Source organism: Protopterus annectens, chromosome 13.part0, assembly GCF_019279795.1.
Source record: "Protopterus annectens isolate FY-2018-M chromosome 13.part0, PAN1.0, whole genome shotgun sequence".
In the NCBI taxonomy this organism is placed as follows: domain Eukaryota; kingdom Metazoa; phylum Chordata; order Ceratodontiformes; family Protopteridae; genus Protopterus; species Protopterus annectens.
In genome coordinates this window covers 1,139,870,253-1,139,895,277 of record NC_056747.1, presented here as the reverse complement: position 1 = coordinate 1,139,895,277, position 25,025 = coordinate 1,139,870,253, and the positions used below count along the sequence as shown (strand labels likewise).

Here is a 25,025-nt window from a genome sequence, read left to right as displayed (position 1 = left end):
CACTGAACTCCAAGTAGCTGCTTCCAGAATATCCTTAGTTGCCACCCCTTAGAAATGCTGTTGAAGTGGCAGTAGCCCTAGTGGAATGAGGCCTAATCCCAGCTGGAACCTCTTTGCCATGATGGGAATAACAAAATGCAATGCAAAAGCCAATCCACCTAGAAATAGTTTGTTTTGACACAGGTTTGCCCTGTGAACTTAAAGCAAAAGAAACAAGTAACTGCTGAGACTGCCTAAAATCTTTAGTCCTGCTCAAATAATAACGCAATTGCCTGTGTACATCTAAAGTGTGCAAAATCTTTTCCCCTTTATTTTGAGGATCTGCAAAAACGTAGGCAAATGAATAGTTTGGTTTAAAGCCACACTAGAAACCACCTTAGGCATAAAGGAAGGATTAGTGCGTAATGATACCCTGTCCTTATGGAAAATCAAAAGGGCTCTACTGCCATAAGGGCCTGCAACTCAGACACCCTTCTTGCAGAAGTAATAGCCAACAGAAAAGCAGTCTTCCATGACAAATATTTCAATTCAGCAGTAGCTGCAGGCTCAAAAGGTTGTAGAGTAAGTTTTCCAACACAAAATTGAGATCCCAAGCAGGAGTAGGAGCTCTACGTGGGGGTCTTATATTCTTTGCCCCTCTAAGAAACTGCTTGAACAAAGGATGCGAAAACAAAGGTGGGTCACAATCATAGTGAGCTGAAATTGCTGCAGCATGAATCTTTATGGAAGAGAAGGACAAACCTTTGTCCAATAATTCAGTAAGATATTGAAGAGCCACACTCAAATTAGGCTCTGAAATCTCCAAATTCTTTGCTGTACTCCAAAATAAAAATCTCTTCCATTTTTCTGCGTACACTCTCCTAGTACTAGGCCTTCTAGCTTCCATAATTACATTTAAAACCTGTTGAGGAAGCTGAGACCTACCATGCTTCAACACAGAATATGCCAAGCTGTGAGATGAAGAGATTGAAGCTTGACATTGAGCAGATGACCGTCCTTCTGAGATAACAAATGAGGAATCAGAGGTAAAGGCCATGGAGGCTTCTTTACAAGACTCCTTAGAAGTGGGTACCAGTGTTGTCGAGGCCAATCTGGAGCTATCAAAATCATCCTTGGCCTGTCCTGTCTGACCTTTAGTAATACCTTTGGAAGAAGAGGTAGAGGTGGAAAGGCATAGACATGAAGGTTTTTCCAACTGAAAGACAGAGCATCCACTTTCCAAGCTGTGAGATGAAACCCCTTTGTGCAATACTTTGGCAGCTGGTGGTTTAGTGGAGAAGCGAACAGATCTATGTCTGGAGTTCCCCATGACACTGTCAATTTCTGAAATACATGAAGATCCAGTTTCCACTCGTGGGGATCCATGATTTGTCTGCTTAATACATCTGCTAGGGAGTTCTGTGCTCCTGGCAGAAACCTTGCCTGAAGAGTCAGTTGCAGGCTTAACGCAGTCTCCCATAAAATCATTGCTTGCCTGCATAGAGGATAAGAATGTGTTCCCCTTGCTTGTTGATGTACCACATGACAGTTGTGTTGTCTGTCAGAATCAACACCTGCCCTGGAAGAAGTAACTCCTTGAACGCCATCAATGCAAACTGGACTGCTAACATCTCCTTCATGTTGATATGTAGATGCTGTAGTCTGGCAGGCCACTTGTCTTGTATCCACTTTCCATTTAGATGAGCTCCCCAAGCAGTGTCCGAGGCATCTGTCGTTAAAATCTGACTCGCCTCTGGCGGGTCACAGAGAGTCCCTTGTTTAGGTGACATTCCTGAGCCCACCACAAGAATTCCTTTTGAAGGCAAGGTATTATTTGAATGACAGTGTCCAAATCTTGGCAGTGCTGTGTCCATACATTTTGAGATACCATTGCAGCTTCCTCATATGCAGTTTGGCATTGGGAAGCACTAGAATACTAAGATGCCATGAACCCTAATGCTTGAAGGACTGTCCTTGCAGTCAGCACGGACTGATGAGATAGTTGATGGAACTAAAGTGACAGACTCTTTTGTTTGTCCGCGGTTAAAAGGCCATCTGGGCTGCTGTATTCAGTCTCACACCCAGAAAGCACATGTCTTGAGAGGGTACTAGACTGGACTTTATTTCGTTCACAGAATACCCTAGGCATCTTAGCACTGCTATGACATATTCCAGATGCTGTAGAAGGTGTTCCTTTTCTTGAGCCAGAATCAGGCAGTCGTCCAAGTAAGGATAAATTTGAATGCCTTGAAGCCTGAAGTAAGCTATCACTGGAGCCAGAACCTTTGTGAATACTCTGGGCAGTAGATAAGCCAAAGGGCAATGCAGAGAACTGATAATGAAAATCTCCAGTTGAAACCGCAGATACTTTCTGCAACTTAGCCTTATGGGCACATGAAGGTAAGCTTCCTTGAGATCCAAAGTTACCATCCAGTGATCCTTGCCCAGCAGAGGTAACAGTTGCTGTAACGTCAACATCTTGAACTTGGGAATGTCCAGATAAGTGTTGAGGATAGATAAATCCAAAATTGGTCTCCACGTGTTCCCCTTCTTTGGTACTAGGAACAGGCGAGAATAAAATCCGAAGCCCCTTTCTGATACAGGGACTGGCTGAATAGCCCCTATCTGGAGTAACTGAGAAACTTGCTTGAGAGCCTCTTTTCTTTGTGGAGGAGGAACATCTGGCATGCCTTTGAAAGGGGCATTGTGTGGAAATAAAATCTGTACCCGTGATGAATGATATCCAGCACCCATCTGTCTTGAGTGATTAAATCCCAATTTTCTTTGAAAAGAGACAATCTTCCTCCCAAAGGAGCTGCCAGGCGAGTCCACTGGCAGCTGAAAAGGCAGGTCATTGGGTCTGCTTACGAAAGGACTGACCCCTGCCCTCACCAGAAGTCTGAGCAGGTGAACTGTCTGATCTAGGCCTAAAGAACCTTGAGCCCTGCCCCTACCACGTCTAGATCTACCCCTAGACTGGGAACCATAAGCAGGATATGTCCACCCCTTAGCAGGCCAATTTCTACTAAACTTGGAGGCTGCACCTGCAAAAACTCTTTAACAGTCTGCATAGACTTAGCTTTGTCCTCCATTTTCTTTAAAACTGCTTCCACAGGCGGTCCAAACAACACATCAGACTGTAAAGGAGCATCCAAAATCCTGGTCTTAACATGCTCAGCTAAATTCTGATCCTTCAACCATGCATGTCTGCGAAGAACAGAACTAGTAGCAGCCACCCTCGAGGAGGCCTGAACAGCATCAAAACCACACTGCAAAGAATGCTTACCCACTTGTTCAGACACATGAACCAAATCCAGCAATTCTTTACACTCAATACCTTCCGCCAAAGCATCCACCTTAGATTTCAATTGTGAAAGGAGATAATTCTGATATTTCAGCATATGAAATTGACAATTCAACGCCCTCATGGCTAGAGTGGAAGAAGTATATACTTTCTTACCCCACCTATCCAAAGCCCTTGCCTCTTTATCAGAAGGGACAGGATTTTTAACAACAGAAGCTTTAACACCTTTAGGCCCCTGAGAAACAGTTTCTGGGTCCGCCCTGGGACTCTTAAACAAATACTTATGAGCTTGGGCACCCTATAATACCTATCAGGCTTAACAGGAGCAGGAGGCAAGGAATCAGGGTTCAGAGAAGCCTCTGCAAAAACATCCTCCACCACATTCAACACCGGAGGAATAGCTAAGGGCCTATGCTGAGGCAAAAACAAGAATTCCCTAAGCCTTTTTCTGGAGTCAGAGTAATCTTGGCCTTCCCATTTAAAGTGCTCCCTCATGGAGTGAAGAGTCTCTGAAAATGAAAAATCCTCAGGAGGAGAAGCTGAAGGAGTGGAATCATCCACCTCAGAATCAGAATAAGCAGGAAACTCTTGCAAGTCTTCCACAGAAGACTCTGAAGCCTGTGAACACTGTTCAAAACTATCAAACTCCTGTTCCACCCTAGGCCTCTTATCAGGTGGGGGCATAGAACCTCTAATCAGAGTAATCAAATCTTCAGCCATTTTAAGCATATGTTTCTTAGGCACAGAGCCCGAAATGCTAGGAGAAGCCCCTACAGAAGCTGAAGTTGGCCTTCCTCTAAAAGAAGCTCTGGAAACAGAAGGAGAGGCCCTAACTACCTTGGGAAGAGAGGGAAGAACAGTTACCTGAGAAGCCCCCTCAGCCTGGCCTACTTCCTGAGAGGGCACATCCTGTAACAGTAAAGTATCTGCCTGAGACTCCATAGAGACTCCTGGCAAAACCTCTGGCTCCCTGAGCCTTCTAAAGGACCGACGTCCGGGACTGCCGGTTCCTCACCCCTAGACTTCACTGTTTTGTCCTTGCGCTTCTTAGAGGAAGCAGGCGTCGGAGCATCCGACGGCATAGTATAATTGCAACGCTTCCCAAACACTAACCTAGCACAATCAAGCCTCCTCTTAATAGTGCTTTATTAAATCTAGCACAAGAGCGGCAACCAACAACGCCGTGCTCAGGCCCTAAACAAGGTATACACAATGTATGATAATCCCTATGCGGTATCTGCTTCCCACAAGAAATACAGTTATTCACTTTTTCTGACATCCGGTAATATACTGAGGCAAGAAAAAAAAACCAAAATGTTCCCCAACGGGGTTACTTAGCCAACTCTGTTTCGGTCTGAAACTGCGGTTGCGGAAAATCTCAGAACGCCAAGGTGCACCCGTAAAATTGCTTCTGCATCGGACCATGCGGCAAAAGACTGAGAAATGGCGTCGGTCATGCGCATTAGTACCCTGACGTACTGACGTCAGTCTAAGGCGCCATGACCGACGTCAGCCTTATACTCTGGTATTCGGGCCGACTGGGACGCGGACTATACCCAATAGTCAGGACTGCAGCAAGGGAAGACGAAGAACATCGCTACCGCAGCACCACCACCACTGCAGCTCCCTCATCATGACTCACTACTGTTTCCTTAATCACTTTGTGACCAGTAACCTACACCCCTTTCCTGGATATCAAGAAAAATGGATTAAGGTCAGTGTCCATCATCTGCAGGGTACAAATGAATGAGTGTACTACAAACATGAAAAATACATAAATCCCCCCAAATAAGAGCTATGTGATAGTTCTAGGGAGGCAGGCCTGAAAGAAAGCTTTACATGCTACAAAGCAATCCTCACTGATGTATACACTCTGTAAAAATAGTATTGTGGTGACTGCTGAATTATAGTTCCAGACAGTCTGAAGTTAGCAAAGTAATAAATGTTTTCCTGGATATTTTAAGTAATGTTTCTTTTTTCTGATACTAAGAAATCCCTGGTTACAAACCACTCCAGTTCTGCTTCCCTCCTTTTTCATAAGGAATAAACGTCAAGCAAAGACAATGAGGTTCACATTCTTGCTTGGCACAGGATTGAAAGAAAAGTTAATATATCGTGTTTCACTTTACTCTTGTGAACACACAGACGTGGGTATGCAACACCACTAGTTGCCCAAGTACATTCTTACACTCTACTGCAACTGGGATACTAGTATGCTGGTCCATTGGTACAAGGGCAGAGTGTCTACCTGCCTATACTCATGACCCACATTTGACTAGAAGCCTGAAAAGGGGAAAGCTGATTGGGAAGGAAAGAGTGAAGCAGACCTTGAGGGAGTTTCTTCTGTGGCCACATTGCCCCCTAGGGAAACCTCGGGAAACCGATGACAAAAAGTTCAAAAGTCATGATGCCAATGATGGAAACACACACAAGGAAACACATGCACTTTTTCCACACCATATATCACTAGTGTGCACATGTGAATGTAAGGAGTGACAGCTGCATATACCTACATGACCACAATATGACAAACTGCCTGCCCGTAAGGATCTCACCCCAAAATGGTGACCAATGATTCCACAGCCTCAAGACTGCCTCTGTCAACCAAAAGGGGAAAGCCCTACCAACAAAGGGCCATTTCCTGGTACCAATAAATACAAGACTGAGCAGAATGAATGGGCCAGACAGGACTAAATAGGCATTTGTGATAAAAGAAAAGAAATGCCACTTCGTCTCTTTTCACTATCTAAACAGCTGGTATTGGAAACCTGAATAATATTGGTGCAAATGTCTGATACCTAAGGACAAAAGAACAACTAAATGGACACTCTGCTATCTCCTGCTCTAGCTTTCTTCAATGTTGTCATCATTTTTTGAGATGTTTTTAATGGGCTAAATTCTTTGAAAAATTCTTTGGGGAGAATGAAATTCATGACACACTGTGTTATGGAATTAATTCAGTAACTCCATTGACAGGTTGAGCGTCGGGCTGGCAACTCGACAATGTAAAAATTCCACTCCCAATCAATCTGTGGACTGGTAATCCGCTGTGGTGACCCCTTACTGGAGAAGCAGAAAGACATTGCTATTGACAGTGCCAAGGGACATACCTTACTTTCTAAGCTACTTCATTTACTGTTCCCTGATATCATTGTGGTAATCACTGTACTTAATGCACAATGTCCTAATAACAGAGAATATACCAAAAACGTGCCAATAACAACCTTGCCTGGCGATGATGTCAGCATCGATAACTGGGCAGCCCAGCTCCCTAAGTATGGTTGCCACTGTGCTCTTACCCGAAGCAATTCCTCCAGTCAGTCCCACGAGAAACATTGCTTTCTCTAAAAGTGAAGAACAGAAATAAATATTTTTAATTTGCAAAAAGTACTACTTTGTTCACTACATTAATTTACATTGTAAAATAAAACAAAATATATTGGCTTTCTTACACTGCATATACTGTTTTCTGTTACATTACTTATCAATCTACACTGTAAAAAAGTACTGTGGACAACTGCCTATAAGGGCACAAAATGCTGAAGCCTTTGAAATGTTTTTAAGTATTGAGTATTATAATTTATTTATTTTATATTGCAGTTTGCATCTTAAATAGTAATGGCATTCCTTAACTGATGACAGTAAATATGCAGGCAGCCTTGAATCCTATGCTGTACAGGTTCACACATCCTCTTAATCGCAAAACAAAACAAGAAAAAGCATATGCAATGTGGTACATTCTCAGAACCCAATCATGGATGGAAAATATTCATAAAGGCATAAAAGTCCCTTGCCAGAGAGTGATATGTTGGTTAGTAATTTTTTTCTAATATTGCATTCCAGTTTAGGTGATCGGTACAGTAATTCTTTTCAAATATTGCATCCCAGTTTAGGTGATCGGCACAGATTACACCAATGGCTTCACATCAGGTTAATGAACATCTTTAAATCAGAAGCCGTTTGGTCAAAAAATATCATGAAAAAACACTTCCATCAATTTTCAAGGTTGCACTTTTCTCCACTATAGTGCAATCCTGGAAGTGGCATTGGGGGGTGTGGTGGATCAGCCCCACATGGGGTATGTAGGGTGGCTTGTCCCCCTGCAAGAAAAAAAAAATCTTGGGTGATTGCTGAAAGTCGTTTTTGGTGATATTTTTCAACCAGATTGCTTTTGATTTACAAATGTTCAGTGACATGACCTTTCCCTACATGCCTGCTCAACATCCCCTTCTTTGCTTTTTATTTTCTCAACATGTTACCTCCACATTCTTATGTTTCTAACATTCTTGCCTACTGATCATCACAGCTGGGCAGATACACTGTTAACATAATGGGAAAAGAATGCACCACCAAACTAATGGTCTCAGGCAGAAACTAGTTTTCAATGTACCTTATAAACCATTTCTAGGAAAATCAGTGAAAGCATATTACTACCCTTAAAAGCAAGCTACATACTCTATACGCGATATACTCACCATAACAGTACATTTTTAAATCACACATTCTGGCTGTAGGCAATATAGGACCTGTCCCTCTGGGCATTAGAAGTGCTGATAACATTTTTCTTCCAACATTTCTCTGCCCTACCCAAAGGAGAGCTAGTCTTTCTTTGGCCTGAGACCTAGCTTTGCCTTCAGTTCTTTCAAAATGCACCATATGGCAAATAAATTTGAAGACCGATGAACTAAAAAAAAAAAACAGAGAATACAAGGAAGCAATATACTTGGAGAAAAGGTTACCGGAAGTATGGATGACATGATGCTATTCTAAAGCCAGAACTTGTACCACACAGATGCATCATTAGAGCTGATTTTTTGTCATGCAGGGATAAAGCCATAAGCACAATCTAGATGCCCAAGATTGGAATAGTGTCCTAGGTGCTGAAGGGACCAGGGCAGAGAGGTGGTACTGAATAGCGTGACCTGCCTCTAGTGAAGGCAGGAGCTGGCTGCAGTACTATGAGGGGGAACAACATGCACTTGGGGGTACACTATGCAGCACACAGCATTATAGCTGGAAGGTGGCACATGTACAGTATTGTGCATGCATCACAGGGCCAGAATTGTACATCTCCATGTTGGTAATCTATGAAGTAGGAGGTTAGGATAATTAGTAAACAAATTACCAGCCTTCATCACAATACAATTAAAGGTGCTTACATGCCTTGGGTCACTGGAGAGTCCCCCAGCCTGAGCATAACTAGAGTCCACCCTCAAATGCAGGTGGCCTGCTTTACCAGCAAGATGCAAGGGCTTCAGGCTGGCTCCTGGGACAGGCATGGTCCTGATGCAAGAAAGAGAGCAGAGCGCAAAATGGGCAAAAAGGTAATGCTGACAGGGACTAAACTCCCTTAATTGCTGCCAGGATAACATCTCCCTCGTCAGTTCTGAAATGGATCTAGACCTAAAGGCTGGGGGGGGGGCGCTGAAGATTGGCTGGCACAAAGGAGAGAAAGACCCAGAACAAAAGATGTACCATTAGGACTTCCCTCATATAGGCTAGTTTTAAAAAGTGAGAAAGGAAACAAGAATTAGAAAGGGTGCAAGCAGAGTGACTGCCACACTGATTATATGACATATATAGGTTTTAAGATATTCATTTACTTTGGAAAATATAATATTCATTTGTAAGGATAATTCTTTTTTTTTACTGATGAAATTTGCAATAGGGAAATGAAACATTAGAAAAATTAAATGAATATGACTAGGCATGTTAGGGATCAAGTGATCAGTTGCCTACCAACATTCCTATGTCTTTATAAGTAGTGGAGGATAAATACTCTGTGGGGATGAATAGAAAATATGGATGAAAATTATTAGATAAAACTTTTTGTGCTGATCTATAAAGTATGAAATGATCTTGGAAATATACTATAGATGACAAAATTATCTTTTATATTTTGTATAAAAGGAAATTAAAATAGGGCTTGTATTTTATGCAAATACTTTTTTTGCAGCTAAAGATTTCAGTTGTTTATTACTATGAAATTACATATTTGTAAATAAAAAGTAGCCATGCTCATTTCCGATAGCTACCCCAGAATCTTTCACAGCAAGCAGCTTTTTCTGATGAAAATACTGCCTCAGCTTCACCGCCTGAGGGCTTCACCATTTGGGAGACACTCTATGAAATGACGGAGTTCTTCAACCAGGAAGAAAAGCATAAGAGAATCCTTGAGCACAAATCTCCTGCTATTCTTCCAGTACTTATGGAACCATAAATGTAGAAGTTTGAGTGTCTTCGTTGTTGCAGTATTCTTTCTCACCCACCTTCCATTCTGTCTCAACCAAGTGTTTGGGTGGACTCCTTTTTCTTCTCTAGTCCTCAGGACCCTCTCCCTACTAGTGCAATAGTCCACTGGAGCAGTTGAGTGTCTTGTGTTCTTGGCCTGGGTCTCAGAGTTTGGGGCTCCAGTTCTGGGTGGCAAGAAAGACCTGAAAACATGGAGCCGGACAACAACTCTTAAGCCCAGATGTCCTAATATTAAGGAGACAGCGTCCACCAGGCCTGGAGGAGGGGAAAACTCCCTGGTATTCGATCTGACCTAGCGCTACCACAGCAAGGAAATCCCTATTGTGTTATTACTACAACAGTGAAACACAATGAACATCCAGGTCATCACTCTGTCTTTAAATATACTATCCTGTTGAACAAAGATGTATGTAAATGTTTAATGGCATGCCTGGCTCATCCATTGTAAATGTTTAATGGCATCCCTGGCTCATCCATCTACATCTTCTGCTTGCTCACCTAGGGTAGTTCCCCTCCTTTACTACAGGCATTAAACCTTACTTTATCCTGCAAGCATCTCTCTTCTTACATCTGTCTTCCATCCAAAACTCTCTCCTTTTCTAAGTATAGTCACTTGTAGTAAACTTCATCATACCGGTGTTATTCGATTGTACAGTTTAAGGTGCTACCAACATTTTTACCTGTGGAGTGTTCTTTATTCATCCTAACAATAATTACTGTACGTGTTTAAAACATTTTATCTTAATGTGATTAGATGTAAAATGTTATAGTGCTATGATTCTGTACCTGTGAAATTGTACTTTATTAAAATACACAAAAAATAAGCTAATAAAAAACAAAGAAGACAAACACAGCAATATGTGCCACACTTTAGTAAAACAATTAAGCGCTTTCTTCCTCTGTACACTGGACTTCATTAGAATATTAACAAGAGGAAGATGTCAGCTTTAATATAATATTAAAACCACATGACTACTATTAATTAGTACAATTAAACATGATTAACCCTTAAAACCAATCCTCCATTAATAAATAATAACACATCCAATAACTAATTGCTTCATCTATTAATGATATTATAATTTAAACATATTTTTATATAAAATATATAGAATTTAAATAGCGAACATTTACTTTAATTTTAAATAACTTGCAATAGAAACTGATTCATTTAGATCAGGAGTGTTGGCTGTGTTGCATCTTAACTGCCATCTTAATTCTTTGTGTTCAAGATATAAAGCAGATGGCCCACCCCTAGCTCCTGTAATAACATGATCAATAACAATAAACTTGAAGGAATGCGTTGGAAAACTTTTTGTATGTTTGTATAGAGCATTATGTTCGTTCTTTTTACCAGTATCATACTGATGTTGGTAAATTCTCTTTTTAAACAATCTTCAGTTTTTTCCTATATAGAAACCTTGGCAAAGCTGGTATTTTGCCATATAAATAACCCTCTTGCTGTCGCAATAATATTTACACTGCAATTTAATGGTTCCAAAACCTTCTATGTATATATCAGAAGCTTCAATGATGTGCCTACACTGGGAACAGTGGCCGCATTTAATCATTGCACCCACTGTTGCAAACCTTAGTGGTCTTTCCATCATGGATTTGAAACAAACTTTTTTCTAGTACACAATAACCAATTTCTCACCAACTTTTTCAATATATTCTTGCTCTATCCCAAACAAGGACCAATTTTTGAGTATAATGTCCCGTATACAATGCAATGCAAACTATATGGGAGTACCAAAGATTTCCTATAGTTAATTTTTTTATCAAAACTAACACATTTTCAACTTGATTGTTGTGTGTGCCTAATAAAGGAAAACACACTCCCTCTGATCTTTTTCTCTCAACTTTCAAGAAAATCTCAGAGAGGAATTCCCCAGGGAGCTCTCTTTTTACAAGCATCCCCCAAAGCGTACTACACTCATCCTTAAAACAGGCAACATCACCAACCATTCAGGTCAGTCTTACACATTGGCCTTTGACCAATGCCGTCTTTTGATGGATGGGGTGCCAGCTATTAAAATGTTAAAGGGAACTGGAGTATGTAGGTTTTGTAAAAAGTGTTGACTCAAACCTTTAGGCCACTTTATTTTTCTTAATGGAGACATCCAAAAAGTTGACATTTTCTAAATTTACTTCCATGGTGAACTTCAAAAATTGGGTAGAACTATTAATAAATTGAGAAAAACTGGTCTAACTTGTCCCAAGTGTCCTTCCAAAAAATAATGATATCATCAAGAAAATGTCTGTACAAGAACCAAGAGTTTATATATTCAGATATAAAAAAACACAGTAGTCTCCCAATATGCCATTACCATGTTGGCAAAAACTGGGGTGCATGCTGCACCCATGGCAACCCATTTTTTTGTCTGAAAAGCTGGTTCATGAAAATAATGAAGTTATTTCCCAAGACTGCCTCCATTAAACTTCTGAGGGTTAAACATTTAGTATACCCAAGGTCAGAATGAGTGTACAAAAACTCAAAAAAAAAAAAACCACTCACTCCTGATATCGTGGGGAATTACAGAAAATAAGTCTCTTACCGTTGTAACAAAAATTATGCAATCAGAGTAAAGGTTATTGGTAACCATGGACACAAAATCCCAATAATGTGTTAAAGTATTCGGATGGTTAATTTGCTAACCCCCAGGCCCACTCAAATGTCTTTTTTCCAGGCTTGAAAAAAGAGTACAAAGGGAATTAATGGTCACTTATTATGTAACTGGCATATAATTGGTTGACAGAATCCAGTTCATCTCAAGTTTACAACAAAACAACACGACCACTACACTTGTAGATTCTACTATAGGAAATAAAAACACAGTTGATCAGATTTCCTTACATTGATTTTATTTATTTATTTACTTTATTTTACTTATTGAATACAGTTATATCAAAATTGCAGATCAGCTGTGTCAAGCTTCCCAACCCCACATAGCCAAACATAATATAACCAACTGCAGTGTTGTTAACACCTCAGCATAAGTTATGTTATAGTACTCCCTCCAGTGGTCAGAATTTTTTCAAATCATAACTTCCACATACTGAAGTCAAGTAGGTGGAATTTAGTCAGCTGTGTTTAGACTGAATACAAGAATGCCTATGCTAAAACTGTCTCCTGCATAATGTGATTACTTCTTTCACTGTGAAACAACATGAATATAGATTACACAAATAAAACCATTCCGAGCAATTAACCAAAAAGTTCTACTTCAAGTCACTTTTTAAAAACTTAACACAAGACAAAAGTTTCCATAGAAAGTCAACATTTCCTACAGATACAATAACTCTCCCCAGAAAACCAAATACAAAAAGGCAAAGCCACCAAGAAAAAAAAATGATAAACCACTCCATTTGTGTGTAGCACGCACTACCGCCTGGCCATCTGTTTATTGGCTTATTGGTCTCCCCAGAAAAGACAAACATTGTTAAATATAACCTATACAAAGAATATTGCATCTTGGATAGATTATGCTGTAAGAGCAACCATGTTAGAATCAAAGCAGAGTTGCAAAAGCATGACGATTTAGCAAATATAACTTTGAATGACCTTTTTTTAAAAAAAAATATCTGCTACCAGAAGCTGGTATGTCTACACAAACATAATGTACAATAGAACAGCAAGCAAAGTACAAAAATATACAATGACAGTGGGTCAAATTCCAAAAGATAGTTGTGGACAGCACAGCACACCAAAGGAGGACGTCAGCACATCAGCCATGGATGTGATTTCATAATGGGCACTACAACAAGACCAAGTAATTATCAATTCAGTGTAGGATAACAGTGGAATCTGCTCACACCCATCGGATTCCAATACTCAATGGGTGCACCCAACACAATTTAACAGCTTTCTGAAAGCACCTGGCAGAAGCCATAAGTGCTTAATTTTAACACTACTATGTTCCACAAATTCCTAAGTAACCCTGTGGAATCCACAAACATAACACAACATAAAAAAACTGCAATTGGCATTTAAAGCACTAGAGCAGGCTGGGGTACTACAAGCCTTACAGAGGACCATCTGCAAATGTATCTCAGAAAGCAGACAGACAGGTGCTGAGGCAGGCTACAGTTAAGCCAGCTGACTGAACACAAAGTAATAGCCATATAAGGATTAGATTGTGTGCAAGATGCGTGCACCCTACATGTATGCTTGCAGTCTGTGAGGTAATCCTGTACCGATAGAAACAAAACTGTGCCTGAGTCTGTGTATATTGGCCTCAGGGACATTTCAGCAGCATGTGGGAGATGTCGTAGGAGTGTCCAAGACAGCTGCCAGTCACATTCTTGCATAGTTCCTGGCAGCAATGTGCACCAAGGTGGTTGAATACACCCACTTCCCAAAAGTAGTCACAGAGCATATAACTGTCATGCAACAAGTACTATGACACTGCCAACTTCCTCTATGTCCTTGGTGCAACAGACTGCGCCCATATCCCAATCAAAATCCCAGCTGTACCTGATGCTGAACAGTACATCAAAAGAAAGGGGTGATCATCACTCAATTGTCAGGAGGTGTGCTTTGCAGACAGACTCAATACTAATATCATGGCAACATACCCTGGTAGTGTGCATGATGCTGCAATCTACAGGGAAAGTGCCCTGAGATTTACTTTCCAGCATGTTAAATACCAGAAGGGTAAGCAGCAGCCAGACATTGCAACAGGAAGCAAGATGAACAAATATTCCTCCTCAACCCCCTAAAAACAGGTGACTGCTGTTATCCACTGGAGCTATTGCTTATGAAATCATACAGATGCCCATCAACACCTGTTGACAGTGTATACAACAAAGCATACACAGAGAGATAAAGCACCATCGAGAGTGTGTCTGGCAAGCTAAAAGCAACAGCAGCAGCACAGAGCACAACTAATGGAAAGAAACCATTATTTGCCCATAGTGAGAATTATACACAACATAAGCATATAAATTATCTGTAAAGACCATAACCACACAACTCAGCAAAGAACACATCTGGATGTATACAGAGGAAACATCACCACAGAAAGTCTCACTTGTAAGGTACATCACCAAAGAGAACCACACTGGCATTTGTGTGGCACACAGGAGGTGTGCACAACAGAAGGTGTTGTTGTACAGGTAAGATATCATCATACAGATTACTAGCATAGGAAGGTATCCACAAAATAGCCAGTTCCACAGGAAATCTAGGACCATGCTGTGTATGGGGATGCATCAGCACAAACATCCAGTTTGTACTTTGGCATTGCTTTACCACTGCTGTAAGATGGCTTTCAACAGACCGTGCAACTGTACAACAGATACCACACTGTCATATTGTACAGCCAATCTGCCATAACCTCTGCATGTCTGCATTCCTGACTTTCATGTAACATACGCAGCTGATGTGCTGCACAATTGGTGGCACGGACAAGTGCATGCAGGACAGAGCCATGATGTCACTGTGAACATTCATGTGCCTGAAATAGTAAGCAGACACCCTCTGATATGCATCCATGCACTTCAGCTACATTCTCACGTGTACTCCAATAGACAGCATATGTCCATCATGGGGACCAGACACCATCATTACCAGACTCTACATAGGACAGCGGGTCATCGTCATCATGTCCATCATCTGATGTCCCCACATCATCAGAATGCTCAGCCACACTATCCTCCCTATCACAGGCTACACCCTGCAACACATACCTGTTCCTATCTGGTCCGGACAATGAACCAATGCAGTGGACCATGTGCAACCATGTAGACTGTCTTACCAGGTATGTCCTCCCTGGTTGGGGAATGTATCATCCAACTTAAAGTGGAACCTGTATTATAAAATGGCAAACGACATCTGATGCGAATATATTCCACAGTCATAACAGGAGGCAGAGACACACAACAGCTATGGATCCCACTAACAGGATATGGAGACACATGACAAATGGCAAACGTGTCATGCAAATGTACCTGTCTAGGGAACAAAGCAACATTAACGTCATAGATCACAGGTGTGCTAAACACTTCTGCACAACAGCAACAATATGAACAACCTTACCAGGTGTGTCTGTGCTCGATGCTTCATGGCCCACGTCTCACAGACGTGAGATTTAAACAAGTGACAGTGGGTATTATGGCAAGTAAGGGCCAAACACATAACCAGTGTGCCAGAGTTTCAGTACCGTGACAAGGCTGTTGCCACAGTTAGATACACATTCAAAAACACCTTCCAGTTCTACCTCAAGTATGTAGTATGCATCACAAATGTTACTGCAGTCAGTGACAGACTCCATCAGAAATGTAAACAACCCAACTATTGAAAATTTTACAGAAACAAGTCAGTAAAATATCAACTTATGAAAATGACCAGTTATGTAGTCATGTGACATAACAACAAACAACATAAATGCTATGCAATCCTGACATTGCCTATAGCCCGCTGAATGCAATCACAACTACCACTAAATGATTAAGCATCACAGAGTATCGATAAATCAGTCCCTGAACACACAACTTGCATACAACCCTGTACGTCGTAGTTCTCTGCAAACCTACCTCAGACATTATAGGTTAATCAGCAATAACTACAGATACATGTGGAGTCCATCTGTATCTGTAGTTCATACAGGCTGGTTTGCTTATAGCCATACAACTGTACATGGGGAAAACCTCTTTGTTACTAGTGGACATGTACCCATATGCAGGCAAACTGTTGAAGTCTATCTCCATCTTTTATGTAACAAACAGAATGTAATGCTGAGGATTTCATATAACATATGCTTGAAAATATGTTTCAGTTGTTTTACACAACATACTATGAACACAGGTAAGTGAAAATAGCACTGTATTCCACTACAGCAATGCCAGCAGGTGACAGCTTACCTTTGGAAGCTAGCTATCAGTCAGCTATACCCCAGAGTGAAGATAGTTAAGCACACACAGCTTTTAAGTACCATTTGTACCCTACATAATTACTAAGATTCAACAGCATTCAGTGTTTTGTAATCTCATTAGAGAATGTCCACGTACGTTCTGGAATCTCGGCACATTACCGAATAGCTTGGCATAAGTGAACAGTGCTCAGCGCAACCAGTCAACAAGTACCATTAAATGGAAGTACCTGTAACATGTACCCAATGCCTTCCAATAGTCAGCTACCACTCTATGTGCACCAACTTTAAAATGTAATACTGATACATATTCTTAGCATAGTAGCATACATACACACAGGTAACATTCCAGTCCACATGTTTAGATATGTCACATATACAGAGGTGGGATTTGAACCCAAGCCAGTGGCTATTATGACAAGTAAGGGTGGCCTTAGTTAGCAATTTTTGGAAGGCATTCAAAAAAAGACTTCTACAACTATACCGGGGATGTTGACCAACAGGAGGCTCTGGCGAGTCCAGGCGCAGAAATGGACAGAAGATGAGAAAATGCAGATGCTCACTGCTCACTGTCTATGCTGGTCATGAGCAGAGGATGCAAGCACACATGAGGAACTTTACGATAATCAGCATATGGAACCAGATAGCAAGGGAGACTGCAGACAATCTGGGATCTACTGGACTTGTGTGCTGGTCCACTACCAATATGATGATCTACAGTAGAGGGACATGAAGGATCTTCACCAGAGGGTTGGACAGGTCCAAGGCCAGCCACCTGATGCCTACAGTAAGCTACATACTCCACATCTTAACACCAACATTACCATATATGTGTGCAGTAAACATATGTGTTTATGTGATGCATTGTACTTCCAAGTGCATTCCATGAGAATCTGTAATACTAATGTTAAATTACGTGGAAGAATAATATGTCTTAATCTTTCAAGTTTACATTTGCATGTCAATGCATTCTAAAGTTATCTGCAACTATATTGGGCCAGTGTAAACATTATGCAGGACTGTCTTTTATACCGGTATATTAATAAGGATGTGTGACACACTATTAGTACTATTTCTTCTATAATATATGCTTTTAAAACATTGAACAAAATGTGATGTTCACTAGCTCAATTAGTTACACAATTTGGCAAAGCGAATGTCGTTTACCTATGTATGGGTTTAAGTATCAGAGTAACTTATTTTGGATAAATTCTTGGCAGTAATTAATTTAATATTGTTCATCACATATGGAAGATCTATAGTTGTTGGTAACTTATACATTATAGATTTATACACATCTAGCATCGCCATGGTGTACTGACACCTATAGTGCTTAGGCCTCTGATGACTACACATGTCTCTTATCTACAAAGCTTCTAGACACATCATACAGTACATTTCTGTTAATACTGATGTATGTGTGATTGCTGAGTAACACATACATTAGTTACCTCTAAAGTTTAAATGTCTCCTCAGTCTTTTATAATTCATTACCTCTTTCATCAGTTTAATGAATGTAAGAACAATGCAAATCATCATAGCTGAAATATGTGTGAGTCTTGTAAACACCGTGCAAGTACAAGAAGTGTGGAGCTGTATCCCTATACTGTCCTATACTATAATGTTATTGAATCCCCAAATGATGTGGATACTCTACAAAAGGGCCTTACCGAAACAGATGCTTGGTGCCAGAGCCATGGGCTCAAGCTCAATGCCAAGAAATGTATAGTTATCCCCTTTGGGAAAAAACATGTACCCACGAATTACCACATAGGTGGCAGTACACTAAACACCAAAAGTGTGATAAAAGACTTAGGGACACAGGTGGACAGTGGTCTCACCTTCAATAACCACATCACCACAACATTCAGGAAATCCTTCTATGTGGCACACCTCATCACTAAGGGCTTTTCATCCAAAAAAAAGGAGGTCATTGTCCCACTGTACTCATCCTTCATTAGACCCATTATAGAATACAACGCCCCGTTTGGTATGTACCTCTCAAGACATTTGCAACAACTGGAAAGGCCACAGAAATACCTCACTAAAAGAATCACAGGCCTAAAGCAGATGCCCTATGCTGACCATCTAAAAAACTCCACCTATACTCTGTCGCACATCGTCTACTCAGAGGCGATCTCTGCTTAACATACAAGGCCACATCAAACCCTGAGCTGTTGGAAATGCTACACTTAAAGAAATCCCAATCCCTCAGAGACACACGCTCCAGGGATCTACACCTTGTTATCACAATGAACAAAACATGCTGGAGGGATAGGTTCCTGACCCAGAGACTCCCCAGACTCTGGAATAGACTGCCCATACATGTCAAGCAGAGCGCCTCTTTGGCCCTCTTCAAAAGGAACCTTGATGCCTGGATGGGAGATAGGAAATTCACCCCGGAGATCACGTCAGTCGTCCTGATAGACAGGGGTCCAGGGAAGTAAATACTCTGGGAAGAAATAGCCAAGGAATTGTTACGGCTAGGCTTACATAGGCCCTAGGGCCGATAGCCTAGTAACAACCTATGAACCTATAAATAGTACTATTTCTTTAACACATACAGCTACATTTTTGAATTAGCTATAGAGGATTCTCAAAGGAACTGCTGCTAATGAAAAATTATTCATATGAAAAAGGGCTAAGGCTATGTTACTCAGACAAGTAGGTGGACTTGTACCTGGAACAGGTTATGTGGTGTATGCTGCAGCAGGCGGTGTTTGTGCCTGGTTGAAAGTACCTTTGGATTGTGTTAAGGCAGGTATGAAAGACATTTTTTTTTCTTTGTGGGACTAACAGAAAGGTGCTTTAACACAAGAGTATTTGCTGGTATAGCACCAAAAATAAAGTGCTTTATTGCCCAAAATGGAGGCTGAAGCCTAAAGCTCTACAATACTTGAGACAAAACCAGTAAAAACTGGCATGCCATGTCATGTTAAAGGGCAAAGGTAAAGCAGGGTTCATCACCCAAGCCTGGGAAGAGTAAGAAAGAAAAAAGAGGGAAGGTGGGATGGTACTAATACAACAACAGTTCTGTTTGAATATCGCCCATAAATATTGCCGTAGTTTAGGAAGAATCCTGCTACACAGCTGTGGAGACTGAATCTAGCTAGTAGTGCCTAGTACAGGTATGTACAGAAGAGAAGCAGCTGCCTTTATGACGGAACCAGAGTCTACCCCTTTCCAAAAAGCATCAGAAGTTGCCACAGCTCTAGTCGAGTGGGCTTTGCCTGAGACAGCCATCTGGAAATGGTTTGACTGCAATGCTCCTGACTACACTTTCTTTTTCCCATTAAAGGAAACAAGTTGGCTAGATTTCCTAAAATATTTAGCCCTGCCCCAGAAAAATCTAAACTGTCTATGGACATCAAAAGTATGTAGGATACTTTCTCACATTTTTTTGATTCACGATAGCACATAGGGAGATGAATGGTCTGATTTAAAGTTAATTCAGAAACAGCCTTTGACATGAAAGAAGTGCTGGTACTAACATTCACCCAGTCTTTGTGGAGAATCAGAAAAGGTTGTGTAGCCATTAAAGCCATTAATTCAGAGACCCGTTGTAGCTGAAGTCAGAGCAATAAGCAAAACAGTTTTCTGTGTGAAATTTTTAAAGAAATGGCTATAGGTTTAAAAGGGAAGATAGTTAAATTCCCCAATACAAAATTAAGATCCCAGGGAGGTGCCAACTGCTTTACAGGTGGTCTAATATATAAAACTCAGAATTCTCATGAATACCATGATGTGCTTTACAGCAGTGTACGGAAAATTTAAGAGACAATAAAAACTTTAAACAAATATTGCAATACAAAGAAATCAAACCCTAACACTTAAGGTATTTAATATGGACAACTGGAGATCATTGATAAACTGATTTGCTGCTTAAGTTAATTGTTTTTAAATTTATGTTAGTTATATGTAATTGATGTGTGTATTTAATACTTGTGAGAATGCTCCCTTTGATGTTCTCTGAGTGAGGTGCTAGGAACTCACACAGACCTACCACGACAGCAAACCAAACACATAAACACACAAAAACATACTCGGAGGCTCTAAATAAAAATCTGCCTAAGCAGCAGAGACCTCCAAAGCAGACACCCAAGCAACCGCTACCCCAAAACAAAACACGTGCAACACATAGCTCACAAAGCCAGTGTGCCGAACAGTCACAGCCCTTAAGGCTAAACAACACACCTGATACACTTGTAATAGGTGACTCTATCGTCAGGCACTCTGACATCCCGCTCACCAGGCTGAACAAGGAGAAGGTCACGGTGAGCTGCCTGTCGAGCGCTAGGATCCGCCACATAACAGAAGCACTCAAGTCACTCCAAGGCAAGTACAAATATGACTCAGTCATTGTCCATGCTGGTGTGAATGACCTGAGATGTACCTCCCTGGACTACATGAAAAGAGACATAGAGGAGCTCTCTGAGAATGTAGCCCAGGCCGGTATGACCCTGACCTTGAGTAGCATCTTACCCTCACCAAGAATGATGCCACAATATGAAGACAAGATGATCAATTTCAACAATTGGCTTAAGTATTGGTGTCATTCAAAGGGGATCCAATGCCTGTCAGCCTGGGATGACATGCTCGAAAAGCCACGATGCTTCGCTAGGGACGGCTTGCACCTGTCACCCCTGGGCTTTCGGATATTGGCAGAGGCTCTTGCTACCCCCATAGTGCCTTTTTAGGCAAGGCTCAAAAGACAAACCCACCTCCATAGGTATCACAAGGGATAAGAAACTAAGAGTAATGCTACTCAACGCCAGAAGTCTAAGCCTCAAGATGCACGCACTCGAAACTCTCCTTAGCATGGAGAACATCGATATCTGTGCAGTAACAGAAACCTGGTTCAAGGCTCCCGAGAGCACCCCAGCACTACCAGGTTATACCTCATACCATGCTTTTTGGCCCCAAAACTTGGACCGAACTACAAAAGGAGGGGGAGTATCAATATTCATCAAAGATACCCACACCTCCAGGTTGGTGACACAACACGAAGCATCACAGACTATCCATGTGCAACTAACAGTGGGTAAAACTGCCCTCCAGTTTATAGCCTGCTACAGACCACCCTCCCAAACCCAGGAACCCCACTCGGCCTTCCTGAGAACACTGGAAAATATGAAGGTCTCTCCAAACACCATTATATTGGGCGACTTCAACTACCCAAACATAGACTGGGAGCATTACTCTAGCTCCAACATCCTAGCCCAAAGGTTCTTAGAATTTATAAACTCAAATGCTATGGAACAACTTGTTACCACTCCCACAAGAGGGGAAAACATACTGGACCTGATCATCACCAACATGGGGACTTTATGCTCCAGACCAGAAGTGTATCCCTCACTGGTAAGATCAGACCATAAACTAATCTCACTGGATATTCACATCCCAACCCCACCCCCTGCCCAGAAAACCACAGTGAAAAACTTCTCTAAAGCAAATTTCACACTCCTCAAAACCGAGGTGGAATCCTTCAAAGCCCCGGCCTGTGGAAAATCTGGCCCAGACCGAGAATCCTTTATAAACGCATTCTATGAACACCTTCAGGAATGCATGGATCATGCAATCCCAAATAAAACCAAGACCCAATCCTCCAAAGGCAGGCGTCCTGTCTGGTGGACCCCAGCCATAAACAAACTATACAATAGAAGGAGGAAGCTACTACATGATAGAGCAAACTCCCAAAAAGGGAAGGCATCTCTGATCAGTATTAGCAAAAAACTACGGGCACTCATAAAATCATCTAAGGCCAGCTTCGAGAGAAAAATTGCACAGGACACTAAGGATAATCACAAGACTTTCTTTAGTTATGTTAGGAACCTGGGTGGGAATTCCCAGATATGTTCAGAATTAGTCCAAAATGACAAAAAATACACCAAACCCACAGACATTGCCAACATGCTAGCTGACAGGTTCAGTGCAAACGTCTCCCCCCCTCCCCAACAAAAGGGCAAATATCTATCCCAGCAGAGTGCTGCCCCCTGACATCTCAGATGCTCAGGTAAGAGCCGCCCTCTCCAAAGCAAAAAACACAGCATCAATGGGACCAGACGGTGTCCCGGGCTGCGTCCTACATGAACTCCAAGAAGAGCTAAACCCAAACATAAAACTACTGTTCAGTCTCCACCTTACTACAGGATATGTACCCAAAGAGTCGTGTACAGCAACAGTGGTCCCTCTCCACAAAGGTGGTTCCTCAACGGATCCTGGAAACTATCGCCCCATAAGCCTGACTAGCTTGGTCTGCAAAGCTATGGAAAGGATCATCATGGACCTTATAAATAAAGATATTGGGGACCTAGAGACAATGGATCCTACCCAGTTCGGCTTTGTTAAGGGCAGATCCTGCCTCTTAAACCTGGTCAATTTCTTTGAAGCAGTCACCAAGGCCATTGACGAGGGGAAGGTGGTCCACACAGCCTACCTGGACCTCGCAAAAGCCTTCGATACAATACCCCACTCGGGCATTATAGATAAGCTCACCAGCTTAAATATAAACCCCTATGTCACTAGATGGGTTGCAAACTGGCTCAAGGACAGAACCCACATGGTTAGAATTGCTGGAGCCATGTCAGTCTCCAAACCAGTTACAAGTGGCATCCCACAAGGCTCAGTCCTGGGACCTCTCTTGTTCGGTATATATTTCTCGGAGGTACAGGCCAACACGGAAGGACTGTGGCTGACCAAGTTCGCAGATGACTGCAAACTGGGCGCCATAATCAACTCTCCAGCCGACACAAGCATCCTCCAAAAGGGCCTCATAGAAACAGACAACTGGTGCCAGAGCCATGGCCTCAAGCTAAACGCCAAAAAGTGTATAGTCATCCCCTTTGCAAAATCAAAGTGCCCACAAATTACCACATAGGTGGTAATCCATTAAGTACAGAAGAAGTAATTAGGGACCTGGTGACCCAAGTTGATAGCAATCTCTCCTTTGACAACCACGTGGCCAAAGTGGTTAGAAAAACATTTTATATAGGCCACCTAATCATGAAGGGATTCACATCTAGATCAGGGGAGGTCATCGTGCCTCTTTACTCATCCCTCATCAGGCCCATAATTGAGTACAATGCCCCTTTTGGGATGTACCTTACCAGACACCCGCAGCAACTGGACAGACCCCAAAAGTACCTCACCAAGAGTATCAAAGGGCTCAAACAGATGCCATATGCTGCCCGGTTAAAGAAACTCCAGCTCTACTCAGTGGCATACTGCCTGCTCAGAGGCGATCTGTGCCTGACGTATAAAGCCATGTCCAACCCCGAATTAATGGACATGCTGCACCTCAGAAAATCCAAATGCCATCGAGCCACGTGCTCGAGAGACTTGAACCTCAGCACTGAAATAAATAGGACATGCTGGAAGAACAGATTCATAACCCAGAGGCTCCCTTCACTCTGGAATAAAATCCCAGTCCAGGTTAGGCAGAGTCCCTCATTGACTCTCTTCAAGAGGAATCTTGATGAGTGGATGGGGGATCGTAGGTTTACCCCGGGTATCACTTCTGTGTCACTGTTAGACAGAGGTACAGTATACTAACCTCAAAAAAAAAGGCATAGCAAAATTAATTTAAAATGGGTGTCGAAAGCCAAACACACTCTGGCTAGGCTTATAAATGCCCTAGGGCAGATAGCCTAGTATGAACCTATGAACCTATAATGTGGTTTCAATAGATGCATGTTTTACCTTTCTCCAAGCTGTCATGATTCTAACATGCAAAACCCCATTCAAAACTGTTTAACCTGAAATAAGGGGAGAATCAAAGACAGACAAGCAGAAATAGCCAAAACATGCACCTTTATAGAAGTGCATGCTAGGCCTGAATTAACCAAATGACGCAGGTACTGAAGAACCAGGAGAGCCTCTGCTTGGGATGGATTTTGTTCTTTTTTATTATACCAACCAGAAAATATTTTCCATTTGGATAATTATGATTTTCTAGCAGGAAGTTTTCCAATCTCCTTTAATGCCTGCTGCAAGGTTTCAAGACAGGATCAAAAAATATTCATACAATCAGAAGGAGATTTTGAATGTCAGTGTTGATTAGGAATCCCTCATCCTGTCTGAGTAAATCTACTCTGTGAGGAAGTGTTTGGTAATTTTCATTGATCAGTTGTATAAAAAGGGGAAATCAATCTTGTCTGGGTCAAAAGAGAGTTACCAAAAGCATCTTTGACAAGTCTATCCCATCTTGATTATTAGAAGACGTTGGATATCAGAAGAGAAAGAGAATAAGCACAGAGGAACATTTCCATCCATTGGAAGGAAAATACATCTGTTTTTTGCAAGGTGACATAGAACAGAACTAGCTTAGTTGTCTCTTAAGATAGGAAGCAAACAGATCTACTTGGGGAGTTCCCCACAGATGGACAATATCCAGGAAACCTCTTGGGTGTAGCATCCACTCATGAGAGTATATCCTGGATCTGCTCAAAGTGTCTGCAACTGTGCTCTGCTCTAATGGAATGTATGTGGCATGTAGAGTGAATCTGCCAGCACTGCCAGCCCCTAGGCAATCATGACTAGCCTGCAAAGAAAGTACGACTTATACCGCATCACACTGATGTATAAACATAACAACTATTTACTAAATCTAACTCAATATT

At 41.6% G+C, this 25,025-nt stretch overlaps 1 protein-coding gene across 3 annotated transcripts in view; it reads right to left on the bottom strand.

Moving 5' to 3' along the window:
• The window catches only part of DCAKD (dephospho-CoA kinase domain containing), a 474,430-nt gene that overhangs the window by 280,228 nt on the left and 169,177 nt on the right, over positions 1 to 25,025 (bottom strand). For all 3 annotated transcript variants that reach the window (XM_044055123.1, XM_044055124.1, XM_044055121.1), the window contains one exon: positions 6,508 to 6,627. In XM_044055123.1, coding sequence (XP_043911058.1) covers positions 6,508 to 6,619 — 112 coding nt within the window. In that variant the 5' untranslated portion in view covers positions 6,620 to 6,627. The remainder of the gene's footprint in view (positions 1 to 6,507; positions 6,628 to 25,025) is intronic.